Genomic DNA, 15,079 nt, shown 5'->3' with positions numbered 1-15,079 from the left:
TAATCTGATGATTTTCTTAAACATGAAGTAGTGAAAGAGTCTGACTGATGAACACATGAATCAACTATGAAAACAGCTGTAGTGTCAGCTGTGATGAATACACAGTACATACATGTTAGTGTCCATACAAATAATAATAAACTTTATTTGTACAGAAACAAAGTTACAGAGTGCTTTACAATAAAAGCAAAACTTACAATAAAACAACATTTACAATAAACACCAGAACTGAAGATATAAGATGAAATCATTTCAATAATTACAACTAATATCAGTGAACAAAGCTGAACGATAAAAGTGACTTTAAGACATTAAAAGACTTGACTTATTGGCTGAAGTACTTTTACTCTGATACTTTAGCTACAGGAAGTACTTCTACTATGATACTGAGGATATTTGTGTACTGTGACTGCAGTACTTTTACATTCCAGTACTAGTACTTTATTTCTTCCTCACTGTTGTTGTGAATAAAGACGAAAATAAAAAAAACGAAATGTTTTTTTTTTCCGGTCTGTTTGCGTCATGACGCAGAGGGCGTGTCCTGAGTCTTAAGACCCGGAAGTGATGTGCAGTCATCTGACGGGTGAAAACAACATCAGCTCCGTGTTTGTCTGAATCTGACGGAGCCGCTGCTTTGTCCCGGTGTCTCCCGGCGGGGGGAGGACGACATCTCCCGGTGTTTTGTGGTGAGGGGCGGTGACTCCCGGAGTGAACAAGGCGGAGGGTGAAATGTGGATCCAGCCGGAGGAGGTGCTGCTGGCCGGAGCTCTGTGGGTCTCTGAGCGGGCCAACCCGTTCTTCATCCTGCAGAGGAGGAGGGGGCACGGCCGCGGCGGTGGCCTCTCCGGTGAGTACAGTGTCTGAGGACCGGTCCGGATCTGAATGATTCGCTGTAGTCCATTATGGTGGGCTCATCAGAGGAGAGCAGGGCCGGGGGGGGGGGGCGTACAGTCTACTATAGTCCACATCAGTCAGTGTAATGGCTGGATTACCCCTCACCCCCGGACTCATGGTCCACTGACACGCTTTCCTGAGCTTTCAGCAATTATCACTGGGTCTTCATCAGTGGGTGGAGTCTATTCAGTTGTCATGGAGACGGACCTTTGCGAACATTATCATAACCTGAGTTACAATACAGCCATAATGCAGAAATATAAAGTGCAGCAGAAAGGTCCCACAGTCCATGAACTCATCACAGATGACATCATGTACTGCAGTATAAGTACACAAGTACAACTGTGCTTCAGTACTAACAGTAAATGTACTTGGTCACTCTCCACCACTGATTTACTGAGCAGTATAAAGTCATACGGTCATTTTATCTTTATATATTAATTAATTTTCAGACTCTGCAAACTGACCCTGAACACAACACACACAGTTCACATTGTTCTCTTTTATTAGATTTTATTGCTGCTCCTGGTTCAGTCTCCGGTACCACCTCTGGTTCACTCCTGATCCACGCAGACCTGAACCAGAGTCTGGAGAGTAGACCTGGTTCTGACCTGTGACCTTTTACCCTCATTCAGTTTTATTAGTGTTGAAGCTCTGTAATGATTCATCATGCTCCACAGTCAGCTGCTTATATTTCTGTTAACATCAACACAAACAAACAAACAAACAAACAAACACTGGCTGCTACAGTAACAGTGGTTTGATACATTAACATCAGATTCAGCTCAGTGTGGAAACAATACATTATATTCAGTGTTATAATGATGATGTTGAACCTGGATCATGATGATTCATCAGACTCAAACATCAACAAACAACTTGTTATGAATGAGTTAGTAATGTCAGCTGACAGGAAGTCAGCTGCAACCCACACTGTCTCCAAGCAACATCAGTTTATGTGTGTTTATTTTTTCAGACTGTAGTTTAGATAAACCACTCAGTCTTGAAGGCTCAGTTAAAGGTGTGTCCAGAGTGCATCACATCCCTGATACAGTCAGACACGTTAGCCTCAGTAAACCAGTAACCTGTGAGCAGGTCTCCTGGTTACCTGTGTACCCGCTCTCTGTGTGCAGGTCTCCTGGTTGGGACACTGGATGTGGTTCTGGACTCGAGTGCCAGAGTGGCTCCTTATAGGATCCTGCTACAGACCGCAGACTCTCAGATCTACTGGAACATTGCTTGTGGTGAGTGACCTTGACTGTACTTGACTGGACTCTGCTGTACTGCACTGTGTTGAACTGTACTGGACCAGTCTAAATTCTACTGGACTGGACTCTGCTGCACTGGACTGTACTGGGAGTAGCGGGATTGGCTGAATGTTTGTTGACCCTCAGCTGTGTCCTTCAGGCTCATCCAGGAAGGAGATCACAGAGCACTGGGACTGGCTGGAGTCCAACCTGCTGCAGACCATCTCCATCTTCGACAACGATGAAGATGTCACCACCTTCGTCAAAGGGAAGATCTCTGTATGTTACTTCCTGTGTGTTTTCCTCAGACTGTTTCTCTACCTGTGTGTACCTGTCAGTAAGTGATGTCACTTCTTGCAGGGCATCATCGCAGAGGAGAACCGGCTGAAGAAGGGGGAGGAGCAGGAAGAGGACTGTGGGAAGTTTCGGGAGGCGGAGCTGAAGATGAGGAGGCTGTTTGGGATGCCTGATGAGGAGAAGCTGGTGAATTATTACTCCTGTAGCTACTGGAAGGGAAGAGTCCCGCGGCAGGGCTGGCTTTACCTGTCCGTCAACCACCTGTGCTTCTACTCCTTCCTTCTGGGCAAGGAGGGTATGACCGGCCAACTACAGGCCAGAACTTACTTCTGTTTTCACTAGGGGGTACTTCTGTTTTTACTAGGGCGTACTTCTGTTTTTACTAGGGGGTACTTCTGTTTTTACTAGGGGGTACTTCTGTTTTTACTAGTGCGTACTTCTGTTTTTACTAGGGGGTACTTCTGTTTTTACTAGGGCGTACTTCTGTTTTCACCAAGGGGTACTTCTGTTTTCACCAGGGGGTACTTCTGTTTTTACTAGTGCGTACTTCTGTTTTTACTAGGGGGTACTTCTGTTTTTACTAGGGGGTACTTCTGTTTTTACTAGGGCGTACTTCTGTTTTCACCAAGGGGTACTTCTGTTTTCACCAAGGGGTACTTCTGTTTTCACCAGGGGGTACTTCTGTTTTTACTAGTGCGTACTTCTGTTTTTACTAGGGGGTACTTCTGTTTTTACTAGGGGGTACTTCTGTTTTTACTAGGGCGTACTTCTGTTTTCACCAAGGGGTACTTCTGTTTTCACCAGGGGGTACTTCTGTTTTTACTAGTGCGTACTTCTGTTTTTACTAGGGGGTACTTCTGTTTTTACTAGGGCGTACTTCTGTTTTCACCAAGGGGTACTTCTGTTTTTACTAGGGCGTACTTCTGTTTTTACTAGGGCGTACTTCTGTTTTCACCAAGGGGTACTTCTGTTTTCACCAGGGGGTACTTCTGTTTTTACTAGTGCGTACTTCTGTTTTTACTAGGGCGTACTTCTGTTTTTACTAGGGGGTACTTCTGTTTTCACCAGGGCGTACTTCTGTTTTTACTAGGGCGTACTTCTGTTTTTACTAGTGCGTACTTCTGTTTTTACTAGTGCGTACTTCTGTTTTTACTAGTGCGTACTTCTGTTTTTACTAGGGGGTACTTCTGTTTTCACCAGGGCGTACTTCTGTTTTTACTAGGGGGTACTTCTGTTTTTACTAGGGCGTACTTCTGTTTTTACTAGGGGGTACTTCTGTTTTCACGAGGGCGTACTTCTGTTTTTACTAGGGGGTACTTCTGTTTTTACTAGTGCGTACTTCTGTTTTTACTAGGGGGTACTTCTGTTTTTACTAGAGGGTACTTCTGTTTTTACTAGGGCGTACTTCTGTTTTTACTAGGGGGTACTTCTGTTTTCACCAGGGCGTACTTCTGTTTTTACTAGGGCGTACTTCTGTTTTTACTAGTGCGTACTTCTGTTTTTACTAGGGCGTACTTCTGTTTTTACTAGGGGGTACTTCTGTTTTTACTAGGGCGTACTTCTGTTTTTACTAGTGCGTACTTCTGTTTTTACTAGTGCGTACTTCTGTTTTTACTAGGGGGTACTTCTGTTTTTACTAGTGCGTACTTCTGTTTTTACTAGGGGGTACTTCTGTTTTTACTAGGGGGTACTTCTGTTTTTACTAGGGCGTACTTCTGTTTTTACTAGGGGGTACTTCTGTTTTCACCAGGGCGTACTTCTGTTTTTACTAGGGCGTACTTCTGTTTTCACCAGGGCGTACTTCTGTTTTTACTAGGGGGTACTTCTGTTTTTACTAGTGCGTACTTCTGTTTTTACTAGGGGGTACTTCTGTTTTTACTAGGGGGTACTTCTGTTTTTACTAGGGCGTACTTCTGTTTTTACTAGGGGGTACTTCTGTTTTTACTAGTGCGTACTTCTGTTTTTACTAGGGGGTACTTCTGTTTTTACTAGGGGGTACTTCTGTTTTTACTAGGGCGTACTTCTGTTTTTACTAGGGGGTACTTCTGTAGTTACCATGGGATAGTTCTGTTTTTTTTTCTGTATGCCACTCATTCATGTTTTATTTTACATTCATATGTTTTATGAGTTTAACCCCCGGTCCCCCCACACCCTCAGTGACTCTGGTGGTGCAGTGGACGGAGGTGACTCAGCTGGAGAAGAACGCCACCCTGGTGTTTCCAGAGAGCATTCGTGTCAGCACTCGGAACACTGAACATTTCTTCTCCATGTTCCTAAACATCAACGACACCTTCAAGCTGATGGAGCAGCTCGCTAACATCGCCATGCGTCAGCTGCTTGATAATGAGGCATTCGCCGCCGACCGCTCGCTGCCCAAACCCTGCAAGACACTCAAAAACGTCTCTGCACTCAAGAGGTCTCACTCTGCTCAGTAACCATGCACCTGATATGAAGCTCACAGTGTTCACATGATTAGACTGAGGTGGACGTATTTTACAAATAAAGGACTGATGCTGACACTGTTTGTGACACTAAATCACTACATAGCTAAATAAACAGCAACATATCCAGCAGGCACAGATTTCCAGATAGATGATAAATATTAGTAAATACACACAGACAAACTGATATCTGTTTTCTATCAGCAGTGATGATGTTCATAATGCAGCTTGAACCATCAGACTAACATTTGGTTTTGGACCTGATCAGCTGTTTCTGGTCTTTGTCATTACTGCAGGGATCTGGATGCCCGCGCAAAGAACGAGCGGTACCGCATGATGTTTCGGCTGATGCAGGACGAGCGTCTGGACGGACACACGGACTGCACGCTGTGGACGCCATTTGCTAAGATGCACGTGGTCGGACAGCTGTTCATCTCCAACAACTACATCTGTTTTAACAGCAGAGAAGAAGACCTGTGTCAGCTCATCATACCACTCAGAGAGGTAAACAACTGACCAACAACTCTGAAGGAAGATCAATAAATATATCACCAACTTCACATCAGTCATATGTGACTTTATTGTTTAGGCAGCTTTTAAAGAAACTAAATCAAGTGCAGAGTGTACAGTGGGTAGTTCAGGGAGCCTGGGGCAATGGAGAGTTTTCAGAATGGAGTCAGTGGTATGCTTACACCATAAACTAATATCAGTGAACAAAGCTGAACGATAAAAGTGACTTTAAGACATTAAAAGACTTGAAGCAGGATATTGGCTGAATTATTTTTACTGTGATACTTAGCTGCATGAAGGACTTTTACTCTGATACTTTAGCTACAGGAAGTACTTCTACTATGATACTGAGGATATTTGTGTACTGTGACTGCAGTACTTTTACATTCCAGTACTATTACTTTATTTCTTCCTCACTGTTTTTGTGAATAAAGACGAAAATGTTTGCAAATGCATTTTGAAGGAGACGAAACACTTGTCTCTTGTCAAGTTCATCTGTCTGCTTAGCTGTGCTTAGGTTGAACAGTGAGGGCAGAACATCAGCCTTTAAATTCTCGATATATTCATATGAGCAAAGATCTAGTGAAATGATTGAATCACTAGAAACATTTAGGTCATTACTTCAAACATTTTATTTAGTGTTCATGTTTATGATCCTCTTAAGAACTGAAACCTCTTAAACCCTTTTAAAACTCTGATTGTACATGTAAACAAGATCAGACCGGACTTTTACCGATAATCCTCTGCTGCTCAGGTGACCATCGTGGAGAAGGCGGACAGCAGTAGTGTCCTGCCATGTCCCGTCTCCATCAGTACCAAGAACAAAATGAACTTCCTGTTCGCCAACCTCAAAGACAGAGACTTCCTGGTCCAACGCATCTCCGACTTCCTACAGCGAACGCCTGACAGCTCGTGGGGGGATACCAGCCCGCTGTCTCTGATTGGTCACTCGGTATGTCACTCATCATGACAGTCAGATCTGCTATGTCAGCATTCAGATAAAATACATCAGACAGATTGGAAGTTATTTACTGTCTGAAGTCTTGAGTTATACTACCACCGTGTGGATGAGTGGTGTAACTGCTTTCAGCTGTTGATCATACGTCACAGTGATGAGTCCAGCTCAGCTGCTGAACGTCGGCTGATTCCAGACATTGTCTGAGGGTTATGATTATTTTATTCAGATTTTTTTATGTGTCCTCAGGCGTCCTCCAGTGCCCCCTCCTCCTCGTCTACAGGATCTGAGTCCGTCCACAGGGGGCGTCATTACCACCCTGGGCTGCCCACGGCCAGCCAGGGTCTGCTGCAGCTCTACCACCGAGACGCTCCAGAGGACCTGGGACCCAAAGCCGTGAGTTCAAGTCCCAACACCTTTAGCTACAGGATTGGACACAGAGTACTTGTACTGTTAGAAGTCACAGAGTGGGGGCGCCTTGGTGGCTCACCTGGTGGAGTGCTTACCACGTGGGCTTAGTCCCATTGTGGCCCTTTGCTGCATGTCATCCCCTCTGTCTCTCTCACTTCACTATCTGAATATCTCAAAAAGAAAAGAAGTCAGTATTGATACTGTTAGATACTGATGTCTACCAGTACTGTTACTTCCAGCTTTACTAAATACTGAGGATTACCATGATTGCATATCTGCAGACAACACAGGTCAGATAGGTGATTGGTTTGACATCTAATAACACTCACTGACTTAAATAACTTAATTCAGCAGCGTGTCTTCATTAAATATTAAGTTGGAGAGCTCATTAGGGTGTGATTTTTCTACTGGGCACCAACAGGCTTAATTAATGGTACTGAGAAGTAAACAAACTGTAATCAAATGTAATATGCTCATTACTTTAATGAAGAAATTAAAATAGTTACATTACTTATTACATTTTAACAGGACAATTAATAATCTGTAACTTATTACATTTCCAAAGTAACGTTCCCAGCACTGACCATTAGGTACAGAGGAGTAATGTTAGATACGAAGGGCTAACCCTAACCCTAAATGTACACCTCACCAGGGGGTTTGACCGCTCATTGATCCAAACTGATATGTTGATGTGTAAGTGTAAGTGCAGCATTTTAAGTTCCTGTGTCACATTGTAGAAATAAATCTCCACCTCCTCCCTATGCCCCTCCTTTACACCTTCCTCACCTTCTTCTTCTTCTGCAGATGAAGGAGAAAATGAAGGAAGAGGCATGGAACATCCATTTCTCAGAGTTTGGTCGAGGTGTCTGCATGTACCGGACCTCCAGAACCAGAGAACTGGTCCTCAATGGGATTCCAGAGCGCCTGAGAGGAGAGTTGTGGCTGCTGTTCTCTGGTCAGTGTTCATTCATTCATTCACTCATTCACTCATTCACTCACTCATTCATTCATTCACTCACTCATTCACTCATTCATTCACTCGTTCACTCACTCACTCATTCACTCACTCACTCACTCACTCACTCACTCATTCACTCATTCACAAACTTGAGAGGAGAGCTGTGGCTGCTGTTTTCTGGTCAGTGTTTATTCATTCATTCACTCACTCACTCATTCATTCACTCGTTCATTCATTCACTCACTCATTCACAAACTTGAGAGGAGAGCTGTGGCTGCTGTTCTCTGGTCAGTGTTCATTCATTCACTCACTCACTCATTCATTCACTCGTTCATTCACTCACTCATTCACTCATTCACAAACTTGAGAGGAGAGCTGTGGCTGCTGTTCTCTGGTCAGTGTTCATTCATTCACTCACTCACTCATTCATTCATTCATTCACTCACTCACTCACTCACTCACTCATTCACTCATGAGCTGTGGCTGCTGTTCTCATGTCCCACAGTTAAACTGAACTTTATTCACCTGTCCATCCAGGAGCGCAGAACGAGATGTCAACCCACCCTGGTTACTATGGCGACTTAGTGGAACAGGCCATGGGACTGTGCTCATTGGCTACAGAGGAGATTGAGCGTGACCTCCATCGCTCGATGCCTGAACACAGAGCCTTTCAGAATGAGACAGGCATCGCTGCACTGCGCCGCGTCCTCACCGCCTACGCCCACCGCAACCCGGGCATCGGATACTGCCAGGTAATGTAAAGAAAAACTTTTATATTTAATTCGATTCAATTCAAACTGTATTTCAAACTCGCCAGAAGGTAAATTAAAAGAAAGACAAGACATACAAGATTTAAAAAGCTGATGGGTATTTAAAAACAAAAAAGCAGTGGGCGTGGCTAGCAGCCTACCTGTTGTCAGTTAGGTTAAGTTAATTCAGTTTTTTAAATAACTGTCTCCTCCCCTCAGGCCATGAACATCGTCACCTCCGTCCTGCTGCTCTACTGTACGGAGGAAGAAGCCTTCTGGCTGCTGGTGGCGCTGTGTGAGCGGATGCTGCCTGACTACTACAACACCAGAGTCGTTGGTCAGTAACACAGTCAACAGCCTGAGCTTTGACCTCTGACCTCCTGTCAGGATTGAGTGCTGGACTCTTGTCTGATGTGGTCTATGTACCTGCAGGAGCTCTGGTGGATCAGGGCGTATTTGAGGATCTGACCCGGGCCTTCCTCCCCCTGCTGTATGAACACATGCAGGAGCTGGGAGTCATCTCCACCATCAGCCTCTCTTGGTTCCTAACCCTCTTCCTGTCGGTGATGCCGTTCGACAGCGCCGTCCTATTGGTCGACTGCTTCTTCTACGAGGGCATCAAGGTCATCTTCCAGGTACTGGCCCCGGTTCTGACTGGTTATTTACTGGTTACTGACTGTTGACTGGTGAGAAGAGAAACAGTGTTTAGCTGACTCAGTATACAGTGGTGTGTTAGTGGTACTGATACCTGTCTGTCCAGGTGTGTCAGGTGTGTCAGTGTACATCCCTCCACTGACCTCTGCCACCTGTAACTAAACTACTTCCTGTCTACCTGCAGGTGGCACTGGCTGTTCTCCATGACAACATGGACGCCCTGTTGTCCTGCAGCGACGAGGGAGAAGCTATGACCATCCTGGGCAGGTAGTAGGAGTCAGACTGGAGTCAGACTGGGAAGGTTGCAGTGATAATTATATACTACTGTGTGTGCGTGTGTGTGTAGGTACCTGGATAATGTTGTGAATAAACAGACCGTGGCTCCGCCCATCCCTCACCTGCACGCCCTGCTGACGAGTGGAGACGACCCTCCACCTGAGATCGACATCTTTGACCTCATCAAGTCGTCCTATGAGGTCAGAGCAGAACGATGACACATCATGATGTCATCACACTCATTCACTGTCAGTTGATTATCATTGTGTGGCGCCCCCTGCAGGTGAGAAACACCTCTCTGACGTACATTACACAGAGTGATAAAGATCTGGATGAATAAACAGTCCAGTGACTCTGACTGTAGTCTGATTCCTGTTCCTGCACGGTGTCTGTCTAATTCCTCCAAGTGTTTTTGAGCTAATCCCATTTTCTTCTTCTCCGAGCAGAAGTTCGGTAGCCTGCGCTCTGATGTCATTGAGCAGATGAGGTTCAAACAGAGGTTAAAGGTCATCCAATCACTGGAGGACACAGCCAAGAGGAGCGTGGTGGGTGATGTAAGCGTGCTGCAGGCTAATGCTGACATGCTAATACAGATTGAGTGTTTACAGGTCTCGTGTGCGCGTGTGTGTGTGCAGGTGAGGGCGATGATGACGGAGTCGGCCTTCAGTATCGAGGAGCTGGAGGAGCTCTACTGTCTCTTTAAGGTCAGAACAAACACACAAAGCTGTTTACACCTGGAACCACGGAGTCTAAATAAAAACAACAAGTTCTGCAGGATGTAGTTTTAGTGTCATCTTTGTTTTTTGGCAGCACATGGTGGAGGTGTCGTTCAGCCCTGAGTTGTGTCTGTCAGGTTAGAGCAGCCTGTATGTGGCCCGAGGCTCACACTGACTGAAACTGAAAACTGAAGGACCTGTTGTTATTTGGGCAGTTGGGGGGGGTGTGATTGGTCTGTCCTGTTTGTGGTAAATCTCATTCTCAGTTTGTTCCGCGAGATGTTTCTGACAGCTGCTTTGACTTTTTGTTTTGGACCCCTTCAGTCCAAACACATGACCAGCTGTTACTGGGGCTCCAGCAGCTCTGCAGCTGAGCGACACGACCCCAGTCTGCCGTACCTGGAGCAGTACCGCATTGACCCGGCCCAGTTCACCCAGCTCTTCACCGCCCTCGCCCCCTGGATCTGTGGAGGCCACACCCCCACTCTGTCAGCCCGCCTCTTCAGACTCCTGGACCAGAACCAGGACGGACTGGTCAACTTCAAAGAGTTCATCACTGGGCTCAGTGAGTTCGGATCCGGATCCAGATCCAGGGGACACATCGATACACACACTCATGGGTGTATAATGAATGGATGATGACAGATAACAGATGAATGGATGATGTGTGTTGTTTGTCGGCAGGTGGGATGTATCATGGCGACATGACGGAGAAACTCAAGCTGTTGTACAAGCTCCACCTCCCACCAGGTAACACCCACACAACTCACCTGGACATGTGACTATTGAGGGATCAGGATCAAACATGGTGGTCTTGACCAGTGACACCCCCCTAAGAACTCACTGAGTCTCCTGATCGTCAAACTCATCAATTCACCAGCTTCCCCCAGTTAAATTCACAAGTGGTGTGCAGTTGTTCTTCTGCTGTGACCCTGTCTGCATATCGGACCATAACAGACCCCATGTAGGACCCAGAACCAACGTTTTAGAATCTCAGGGTTAAAGCCAATTGTTTCTTTCTCTCTGGAAAAAAAAGACACAAAAATTGTATTTAATTTAATGAACAGTGGATTTGTTCTTGATAACTTCCTCTTGTGTTTCTGTATTGTGGTTGTCTGTCTATTCTATTGGTTTTGTTTTGCTTTGTTTTCAGCTCTGTGTCCTGAAGAGGCAGAATCTGCTCTGGAGGCGACGCACTTCTTCACTGACGACGAAACACAAGGTGAAAACTGAAAAACACAGTAAATGACTACTGCTACTACTGCTACTCATACCAGTACTACTACTACTGCTACTACTGCTACTACTGCTACTGATACCAGAAGTACGACTACTGCTACTACTGCTACTGATACCAGTACTATTACTGCTACTACTGCTACTGATACCAGTACTACTACTACTGCTACTACTGCTACTGATACCAGTACTATTACTGCTACTACTGCTACTCATACCAGTACTACTACTACTGCTACTACTGCTACTGATACCAGTACTACTACTACTGCTACTACTGCTACTGATACCAGTACTACTACTACTGCTACTACTGCTACTCATACCAGTACTGCTACTACTGCTACTACTGCTACTCATACCAGTACTACTACTACTGCTACTACTGCTACTCATACCAGTACTACTACTACTACTACTACTACTGTTACTACTTTTTTTGATTTGCCTGAAAAATCTTTTCATTAACAGATCTGAGTGTTTCCTCTCAAACTGCTTCCTCTTCCTCTTCCTCTTCTTCGTGTGTTTCCCTCCAGAATCTTCCTTCTTGTCTGATCTGGACATTTTGGGGCAGCAGGAAGTGACATCAGGTTTGTCTTTTGTTGCTCAGAGGTCTGTACTATGAAGCAGGATCTGAGGTCAACGACGTAACTTCAGGGTTTACGTTGGTGGTTCAATTGTAACCGGGGTACATCACCATGGTAACTGCTCTGGAGCAGGTTCTGTTAGAGATAACAGATTAACATTTTTAAAAGCTCCGCCCACTGACCAATTAATTCTCTGGGAATACAGCATCACCATGCGTAGAGGATCCTGTGGCGCTCAGGGTACAGATGGCCAGAGGGTCTGAAAGGATTCTTTACATGAGCGACCCTCATATCAGAGCCTCGTAAGCAGGAGTGCACTCTAAACCTAACCCTGTTCACAGCCAGTGATGTCACAACACAGGTATCACTGTGCTATGACATCATTGATAGGGACGTGGCCAGAGGTGCAATGTGCTGCAGTGTTTGAGGCTGCAGATCAAAGCAGGAAATGGAAATTATTTTAACCTGATGTCTGTTATCAGGGTTAACTAGCTTAATTAGTTTAACTCAGATTTTAACAACCTCAGTGTTTTAGTTACTGTCACAGTCTTGATGATGATTCTTCTCTGTGAACAGGTGAGGAGGGGAAGGATGGAGGAGGAGACAGTGAGGAGAAGAAAGGTAAATGCCCCACCCCTGTTGACAGGGTGTACAGGTGATGTACCTGTCTCTAACCTTCACTCTGTGACTGTTCATGGAGGAGTGAGCAGGACATAAACAGAGTCTGAGATGCAGGTCCAGTGTGGATCAGGTCCACAGGAATCTTGTCCAGTAAAACAGATTGTGATCCGAAGTGAATTTTGGTTGAATACTGTACATACACCCTGGACTCTCTGACATCAGCAGCATTCCCAAGATTTTCAGCAACTTTTAGTCACTTTACAGAAACATGGCTCCTGACCTGTGACAAGTGACCTCTGACCTCTGACCTGCTGTTGTTGCAGAGGAGAAGGTGAAGGACTACAGGTACTACCTGAGAATGTGGGCCAAAGAGAAGGAGCCCAAGAGAGAGACCATCAAAGACCTGCCCCGGATGAACCAGGTGAGGACCCGGCCAGGTGTGGGCTCAGGTGTAGGCTCAGGTGTGGCAGTGGCAGAGTTAACCTGTGGTTGTGGTTGCAGGAGCAGTTCATCGAGTTGTGTAAGACTCTGTACAACATGTTCAGTGAGGAGCCTCTGGAGCAGGAGCTCTATCACTCCATTGCCACTGTGGCAAGTCTGCTGCTGCGCATCGGAGAGGTCGGCAAGAAGTTCAACAACGGGACGAAGAAGACTGACACTGCTGCCTCGCAGGCCCTGCCCCCCACCCAGACCCCGGCCTTAAACCCTCAGAGGGAGGAGGGGCCTTGTGAGGGGGGGTCAGATGAGTCTCAGGTGTGCCGGGCTCTGGCGGACGCCCAGCTGGAGCCGGCAGCTCTGCAGACATCTGATGAGGAAACCAAAGATGACACATCGGTGTCGTCGTACTCGGTGGTGAGCTCCAGTTCGCTGCAGTGCGAGGACATTGCTGACGACACCGTGCTGATTGGCGGTGAGCAGAGGCGGGGCAGCACCCTGGATGTTGATTGGTCAATCACCTTCGAGCAGGTACTGGCGTCGCTGCTGACGGAGCCGCCGCTTGTCGACTACTTTGAGAGGAAGGTGGACATCCAGAACAAGATGGCCGCCTGTAAGGCCCAGAGAGCAGTGGAGCGTCAGATAAGCTCCGCCTCCGACCATGAACTCACCCAGCACTCAGTATGACTCAACTGTACCAGTCCACCTGACCAACCTTTACCTGTCTACCTAACTCACCTTTAACTTTCCATCTAACTCACCTTTACCTGTCCACCTGACTCACCTTTACCTGTATTTGTTTCAGCTGGGAAGCTCCTTGAGAGCAGATCCTTGATTTCAAATCAGCTGATTGATCAAGTGGTTTATGATGACGTCACCTCCCGATTTGAGCGTTCCTGATTATCTCACACTCTTGTCAGCAGCAGACACTCTCTGATTGGCCGGTATGTCCTTAGACACACAGAGAGGAAACACGTCATCAGTCTGATTATTATGGTGTGATGTCACTACTCTGTGATGTCACGGACCCTTTTCATTCAGGCTATTTTGGACTAAACCCCGTTCCAGGACCAGACCATGGTCCAGATCCAGGTTTTATTCTTCATGTCACACTGACACTGAAATCGTCCCTGAAGTTTTTGCACTGTTTCCAGATCATTGTTATTAAATGCTCTCTCTATTGATCTGGTATTGATTTGGTATTGATTTATAGATCTTGTGTGTGCAGGTGAGACCTGTATAAAGTCTCTGCAGGATCAACCAGTCAGCTGAAAACTAACAAACTAACTGATGGACAGGTAAACAGGTCAACAGGTAAACAGGTCAACATGACACTAACACAACTACAGAAGCCCCAAAGTCCAAAAAGGTGATTTTGTTTTGTTGAACAAATGTTTTTTCACAATTTGAAATTCAGAATCTTTGAGGTCATGCGATCATGTGACCATATGATCAGCATGTGATGATCATGTGATTATGTGTCTGTGTCATGGAGTCCTAACATCTTATTATTAAATGATCTGACAGTGAACCTCAGATCCGACTGAATGAATTCCGTTGGTGCACCAGGTTTATCTCGGAACCTGGTCTAAAGAAGTTGGTTTCTGTTGGAAACAGGCAGAACTGAACTGATAGATTGATTTTAAGAAAATAAAATGCAAAATAGGGAAGTCGAAACTTTATTTAGAGGAAATAAAATAAACTTGTTTAATGTTTAATGTTTAAATGTTTTAGTTTCTGTACAGTTCACTTATATTAACTGTATATTGATAAAACCACAAGGTCGTATAAATGAAAAAATGTATGTTTCACCAGGTGAGTTCACACCTGTAGAATCTTATTTTGACGTCACTGAAGCCTTGTTTGTTTATCTGCCTGTGTGATGACATCACTCCTGTTTACTTCTTGACCAGTCTGACTTCTTTACTTGACTTGATGTAAGAGGATGTTTCTGTGCTTTTATTCTTCTCTGTATATATATTCACCAACCTCCTTTTAAATCTGTCATATCGATCAGTTATTGATCTGTATTCTGTTCTAATAAATACTACAGGAAAAAGCTATTTTCTTCTATGGTGTCATGTTTTTA

General features: G+C 45.2%; 1 protein-coding gene across 2 annotated transcripts; it reads left to right on the top strand.

The window, feature by feature from the left end:
- The first annotated feature begins 534 nt into the window (after window positions 1-534).
- On the top strand, window positions 535-15,053 carry LOC130173968 (TBC1 domain family member 9B). Of its 2 annotated transcripts, XM_056383552.1 has the most exons (23): window positions 535-847; window positions 2,028-2,138; window positions 2,302-2,420; window positions 2,502-2,733; window positions 4,596-4,854; window positions 5,176-5,383; window positions 6,144-6,341; window positions 6,594-6,740; window positions 7,560-7,710; window positions 8,251-8,465; window positions 8,682-8,799; window positions 8,895-9,097; window positions 9,301-9,383; window positions 9,463-9,592; window positions 9,839-9,937; window positions 10,028-10,096; window positions 10,433-10,673; window positions 10,793-10,858; window positions 11,262-11,330; window positions 11,884-11,937; window positions 12,511-12,555; window positions 12,879-12,976; window positions 13,057-15,053. In XM_056383552.1, the coding sequence occupies exons 1-23, from the start codon at window positions 730-732 to the stop codon at window positions 13,675-13,677; spliced, it is 3,654 nt and encodes a 1,217-aa protein (XP_056239527.1). In that variant the 5' UTR covers window positions 535-729; the 3' UTR covers window positions 13,678-15,053. The 2 variants fall into 2 exon arrangements, with proteins under 2 accessions (XP_056239527.1, XP_056239528.1); XM_056383553.1 differs by lacking the exon at window positions 11,884-11,937.
- Window positions 15,054-15,079: the final 26 nt, after the last annotated feature.

The sequence above is a fragment of the Seriola aureovittata genome, chromosome 8 (assembly GCF_021018895.1).
Source record: "Seriola aureovittata isolate HTS-2021-v1 ecotype China chromosome 8, ASM2101889v1, whole genome shotgun sequence".
NCBI classification, from domain to species: Eukaryota; Metazoa; Chordata; class Actinopteri; order Carangiformes; family Carangidae; genus Seriola; species Seriola aureovittata.
This window is presented reverse-complemented; position numbering and strand designations above follow the sequence as displayed.

Coding starts and splice junctions, on each gene's coding strand:
- LOC130173968 (XM_056383552.1), top strand. CDS start 730: ATGTGGATCCAGCCGGAGGAGGTGCTGCTGGCCGGAGCTCTGTGGGTC. Junction 10,674..10,792: donor AGAGTTCATCACTGGGCTCA/GTGAGTTCGGAT, acceptor GTTTGTCGGCAG/GTGGGATGTATCATGGCGAC. Junction 12,556..12,878: donor AGACAGTGAGGAGAAGAAAG/GTAAATGCCCCA, acceptor CTGTTGTTGCAG/AGGAGAAGGTGAAGGACTAC.